Raw genomic sequence first — 6,000 nt, forward strand, 5'->3', positions numbered from 1 at the left:
ACTGACTCTGGGTCTGGGAAAGGAGGTACTGCCACACCACACAACTGAGCATTGTCCCTAATGTCACACTATGGCTGAGAACCCAGAGCTCATGGCCATAGTGAGGAGATCAGCACAACAGTTTAACCTATCTGAGGTCAGTGGTTTGATGTGCAAATGGGAATTGAAAACCCCTTTTTAGGAAACCAAAATCACTAGATTTGCATCTGAGCTTTGATTGACTGATGAGTCAAACTCTTGGCGTAGGCTTTGCAGTGAGATTACTTCAAAGTTGATTTATTATTATCATCATCAATGCTATTTTGAAATATAAACTCTGATATTGTAAGGCAAAGGTCATCCACCTTTGAACTGTAAAGTGCCAGGTTATATTCTTCCCCAAAACAGTGATTAAATTTGGTGGCAGACACTTTGCAAAGCTGAGGAGGCAGAGTGAAGTAGAAAGACAAGGAGGTGCTGTCAGCACCACGGTTTGCTCCCAGTGAAGTGTGCGGTGGCCAGGCTCCCAGCTCTGTGGGAGGTGACAGCTCCACCGTGTCCTCCTCGATGCCTGACAGCTCTGAGCTCCTGACATTGTGCTGGGCCTGTTCAGGGATATTTGGATCTGGTTTATGCTGTCTTTGGTACCTGTGCTATGTATTGCTCAGTCCTGCATTACAGCTTACAGAACTGCGACTAGGAAGGGAGCATTAGGAAAAATTGTAAGATACTTCTGAAGTGTATTGACTGCTGGCAAACTGTAGAAGCAAACAATGTCTTCTGGAAATATTGTGGTCTAAAAACACTTTAAAACAATGCTACAGGGGGATTTAAAGTGGGCATTATGATAGATAATGCTAAAATATTTATCTGCCGCTCTTCTTAAATTCATTAAAAACTTAATCTGATTCTTATGATACAGTAAGTCTCCAGTGACTAATCCGACAATTACATGCTTCCTAATGAGTAGTCTGAACATGACTGACCTTGCAAATACTTTGGCTCACAAAAGAAGTACTTTACATTGGTAAATTCCTTTTCCTCAAATTTCAGTGGGAAATATTAATTCTGCCTATGACTATGCAGGAACAGGAAACAAAAATTAACATTAATACTGTAAGTGTCTTGTACAAAAACTACAATAGCTTGTTAACTAAGACTGAGCATCATCCTCCCCCACTGTGAGCACATCAGTTAATCATAGTAGTCATTACTCAACTTGGCATCAGTAAAATTTCAGATGTAATCCAAATACCAGGGTAAATCTTTCCCTAATTTGATGAAAGTATAATTTTAGTAGTAGTCTTCTTTAATTCACCATAGCCTCTTGTAGAGCTGGGGAGCAATTAAAATGTTTGTGCTAGAAAGAATTCTTTGGAATACATTGATGGTGACCACTTACAGAGAGTTATATAGCTAGGAAATCTTTTTCTTAATTTAATTTAAATTATTAAATTTAATTTAAAAAATAATTTTAAAAAAATATGCTCTTGCCAGAAAGGTTATAATGAGGATATAGCTCTTGTAAGGTTAGCCAGTAGAAATGACCATAGTTGATGATTTCTCCAGTGAAAAGCCCTGCCTCTTTGCAGCTCTCAGAAATGCACTGCACAAAAAGTATTCCATCTGCTGCAAACAGTGCTTCTCCTCTGTGCTGTGAGCAGCAGTCAAAACCATGTAAGTCATGGTCTTTTTGGATCAGCTGGAGTGACAAGGTGATGTTTGAGAATTCCCCCTTTTGGAGTGTTGCCATATCTACTTAGTGGGAGTTTGCAGATTTTTCCCATCTGTACAGAGCCTACCCTATCACCTGATAAATACTTTAGAGCACACAGTGGACATATCCTGCTTCCAAGAAGCCAGTGAGGGCAAGAACTTCTCCAGTCCGTTCATACTAAACTGTCCTGTAAGCTTTCTGTGGCATGTTTCAAATTACAATACAGCCACTAGATCTGTCTCTGCCCTTGTAAGGCAGGTAAGTCCTATGAAAGTAGGTAGCTGATATAGAAAAATAAATGCTCTAGATTTTTAGATCTTACTAAAGACTGGGGATTTTTTTTTAATAGCGGAAGAATGATTCCAAAAATTACAGTTGTTTACAAAAGGGTTACATTCTGCCATCTATCTTTGTGCAGAAGTCCCATTGGGGTCTCTCAGCAGGCTACTCCCAAAACACAGATGTTTCTGGCTATTCATTCTGTGTTTCAGTTCTGCTGGATGCTTCTTACTCTCTAGCTTTTTGTTACTGGGAGCTTGTTAAAATATAAATGTTTTTTTTTGTTACCACCACCAGTGCTGCCTCCCCAGTTACCTAACAGAAAAAGTCTGTATAGCTGCCACTGGGTGGTGTACGCCTTGTGTAAGTAAAACTCACTAAAGTAAACTATCAGAGTTTTGGACAAGTGCAACTTCCAGATCTAACCCAAAAGCCTCCATGTCTGTTTTTTTTTTTTTTCCTAGAAAATTTCCCTGCAGCTTATTAAAGAAAGAAACTCCAGGACTTGGCTAGTAAAAAGAAGGGGGTGTATGTATATACATCCATGTCCTTGTAAAATTCAACTTTGAATAGGGGAATACAGTGTGTGTTTATATTTTCCTTCTCGGATCTTGTAAGTTTCCATACTTTCTTGAGGGCCACCTACTTTTACAAGCATGGAAAGGCCTTTAGTTCGTCTGCAGGCATCTTGAATTAATCATAATTAGCTTTAGGACATAGTCCATATGTCAACCACCGAAGTTTTTTTTTGAAAAGTAGAGGAAGATGCCATTTTCTATCACTTCCATGTCCTTGATGTTGTTGTTCAACTTTTAAGAACATTTGTAGAACATTTGTGGGTGTAGCTTTTGGTAGGAAAGCAGCATTTCCTTTTGTTAGGTAGCACAAGCTATGCTGGACTTAGGACATTATAATGTGCTTCCTTTACACAGAATATTTTTTATCAATCAGTTGATAACACGTCCATAACCCACATGTTTGACTGTCCAAAGTCAGCTCTAGTTAAGTCACTGAGGTTGAGTATTTGCTGAGGCTTTCAGAATAAAGACAAACCGCAGGAGGAAGAGGAAAGGAAACCTTTTACCTTCCACTGCTTTATTTATTTATTTCTGTATACCATCCAATTCAAGTTTAATCTGTTCTGTTGGTTTCTTCTTTACCTAGCAGTTCCTTATAAATATCAAAAATCAAATTGTAATCCTACTATGAGCATCCTGTAATTTTTTTAATAGGTTAAGTCTGAACATGCTAGACAAGTATAAAAAAACCTTCTGATTTAATTCCTTTAATTTGCTCAGCAGTCCAGAAAACCTACTAAGATAGTGAAATTAAGTTTTCCCCATGTCTATATCCACATACCAACTTCTGCATGGGGATACATAGCAATTACATGAAACCCCTTGTGTTATTCTTTTGAGAAAGGAGGAGTTAAATTGGCTCTAGAAAGGTTCCCTCATGCAGGAAAATTTACACATAAAGCAAACAAGCTCCCAAACACAGTTTGAAAGAAAGATGGAATTGGCTTGAAACTCAGTAAAGTACTTTTAGAACCTGAAACTCTTACAAGAGTTCCTACTGACTAAAACTGATGTATATGTCCAACATAAGAGGCAATGGATGGAAAAATTTTAAGATATCAGAGTGTTTGGTCGCTGTATCAGTAAACAGTTCTTGGCCATTCTATAGACTTTGGTAGCAAAGGACCTCTGCTGGTAAAGGTCAGATTTTACTTTGATGATATTACTGCAAATTTTCACTGAAATGTTCCTCTTGTAGCTGTTGGCTTTCTCTTTACTGCCATTTGGAAGTATTTGAATTAGAAGATGCTAATGAAGACCCAGTTTTTTCTAGCTGAACTGACCTAAGATAATATATCGTGGCTAAACAAAATGTAAGAGTTGCACACTGTTACCTTCTGTACCTGAGCTGGCAGTAAATTATGAAGGAAGCAGGTTAGGAAATTAAGTGACCCAAATTACAATAGAAAGGAGTTCAGGCACTCTGGATGTCACCTTGTGCAATGTGAGATAGGGGAATATATCTCTTTTCCTAAAAACTGCCAGATGACGTGGAGATGTGTCAGTGGTGCATCTGTCCTGAGTGGGATGAATGATGTTGCTGCCACCTGAATGATGCACCTGACATGGCGGGAGCCTGCTGGGCTCCTGATGCATTGTGCTGCTGTAGTGTGAATGGCTAAGACTATTTTTGGATATAACGAAATAAGGATGGAGGTTATTTTTCAGTACTAACTACTTTCTTCAGTCTGTCTGGGTGGTGAGCAGAGAGGTTTTCTGACTCCTCTCAGAAGTTTTGGAGGTATCAAGCTTGACTATTTCATTAGCACCAGTACCATATTAGGTTCCAAGTACAGGTATAATTCCATGTTATTTGATAGGGATTTTCCCATTCATCTGCATTCCTAATTTCACAGGAAGCAATTATTTTATGCTACAAGTGTGAACTATTAGCCTTTATCACCAGGCAACCACACTATCACTATATACATATATAACTATCTTTCAGAACATGCTTTCTCTCTGTCGGTTCTATCTGTATGGTTCATCGTTCACACACAGTTCTCCATCTGCCAGGCAGGCTCTGTTCTTTCTGTGTGTGATCTGAAAGCACCCCAGGCACCTGCCCGGCTTGCAGATGGTGTTACTCCGTCACAGTCTGGAGTCATCACTGACAACACAGTGTACTTCAGGGACATGAAAGTGGATGATGGAGTTAAGGTCTTCCTGAAGACACGCCAGACAATCTGAGCCAACTACAGTACTGGGTGTAATTTTTTGTTACTGTCATTGCCAAACTGTGCAGGAGGTGATGTTTTGTTTGTAACAAGTCTCCTACCTACTTTGGAGGAGGGGAGAACCCCCACACTGCAGAACCGAGGGCAGAAATCACGATCCTATATTAAAACTGCCCCCACGAAACCTTTCAGTGTCTGGTGCTAGCTCTTCTAGATGCTGTTTTCCTGCTTGAGTGTTTTTGGTTTGGCGTTCTCCCCCCCCGCCACCCCCCCCCCCCCCTCCCCCGGTGCTATTTTTTGCGAACGAAAAAAAAGTGTTAAGTAGCCTGGAGTGGCAGCAGAAGACAAACACGCCTGTACTCAAAAACTAAGTTAAAGTTCTTGGAGTGTGCGATCAGTCGTCCCCGGGAAGGGCCGAGCGGTGCCCCGGGTGCTCTGGGGGCCGAGGCGGGTCCCCCTGCCCGGGAGGAGCGGGCAGCGCTGGGGAGCGCGGCGGGGCCTCCGCTCCTCCCTTCGCCATCCGGCACCGCTCCCGGGCGGCGCGGGGCGAGCCCCGGCTCCCGGCTCTCCCCCAGAAACTCCGCCAGCGAGAGCGGGATGCCGCCCTCGCGGCGGTGCGGCTCGGGGCTGCGGAGCCGGGGAAAAAGACCTCGCAAGCGGTTCTCTTACCCCCTCCATTTTTGTAGCAGAGGTACGGAAATCGCCAGACGTTGGCCAGGTCCACGGCGAAGCCGATGACGGAGAGAAGGAAGTCGATCTTCTTGCCCCAGGTCTCCCTGTCCTGGGTGCCGTAGTGCGGGGCGGGGGCGGCGGGCAGGAGGCTGCTGCTGGTGTACTGCACCCCGTTGTGCTCCTTCACCAGGATCAGCTCCACGTCCTTCTTCGGCGGCGGCGGCGGCCCCGCGCGGTCCGGCAAGGGGGCCACCACCGACACTTTGCGCTCGGGCTGGACCTGTTTGTTCATCCTCGCCTTAAACATCCAGAGAGAGCGAGCTGAGGAGGGGGCGCGGGCGCAGATAACGGAAGTGCGCTTCCCGCTGGAGGCGACTCCGCGCTCAGCCCGGCGGTGTCAGCGCGGCGGGAGCGAGGCACGGCCGTAATAAGAGCCATGCAAATGAGGCGGGAGAGGGGGGACCGCGGCGCCCGCGCCCGCCGGGGCGCCCCCGGGGAGCGGGGCTGCCCGCGCCTTCTGCCGCGGGGAGCGGCCGCACCTGGGGCTACCTCCCGGCCCCGCCAGCTCCGACCTGCGCCCCGCATGGCCCGGAGACCG

The 6,000-nt window shown here is 44.7% G+C and overlaps 1 protein-coding gene across 1 annotated transcript in view; it reads right to left on the minus strand.

Annotated features, from left to right (window-relative positions):
• The window catches only part of SLC6A2 (solute carrier family 6 member 2), a 58,858-nt gene extending 53,079 nt beyond the window's left edge, over positions 1–5,779 (minus strand). Inside the window, exon 1 of the mRNA XM_014255490.2 lies at positions 5,400–5,779. Within this exon, the coding sequence (XP_014110965.1) occupies positions 5,400–5,709 (310 nt within the window). The 5' untranslated portion in view covers positions 5,710–5,779. The remainder of the gene's footprint in view (positions 1–5,399) is intronic.
• Positions 5,780–6,000: the final 221 nt, after the last annotated feature.

This window comes from Pseudopodoces humilis, chromosome 14, assembly GCF_049639895.1.
Source record: "Pseudopodoces humilis isolate 2021_Gansu_Grassland_sample_001 chromosome 14, ASM4963989v1, whole genome shotgun sequence".
Taxonomy (NCBI): Eukaryota; Metazoa; Chordata; class Aves; order Passeriformes; family Paridae; genus Pseudopodoces; species Pseudopodoces humilis.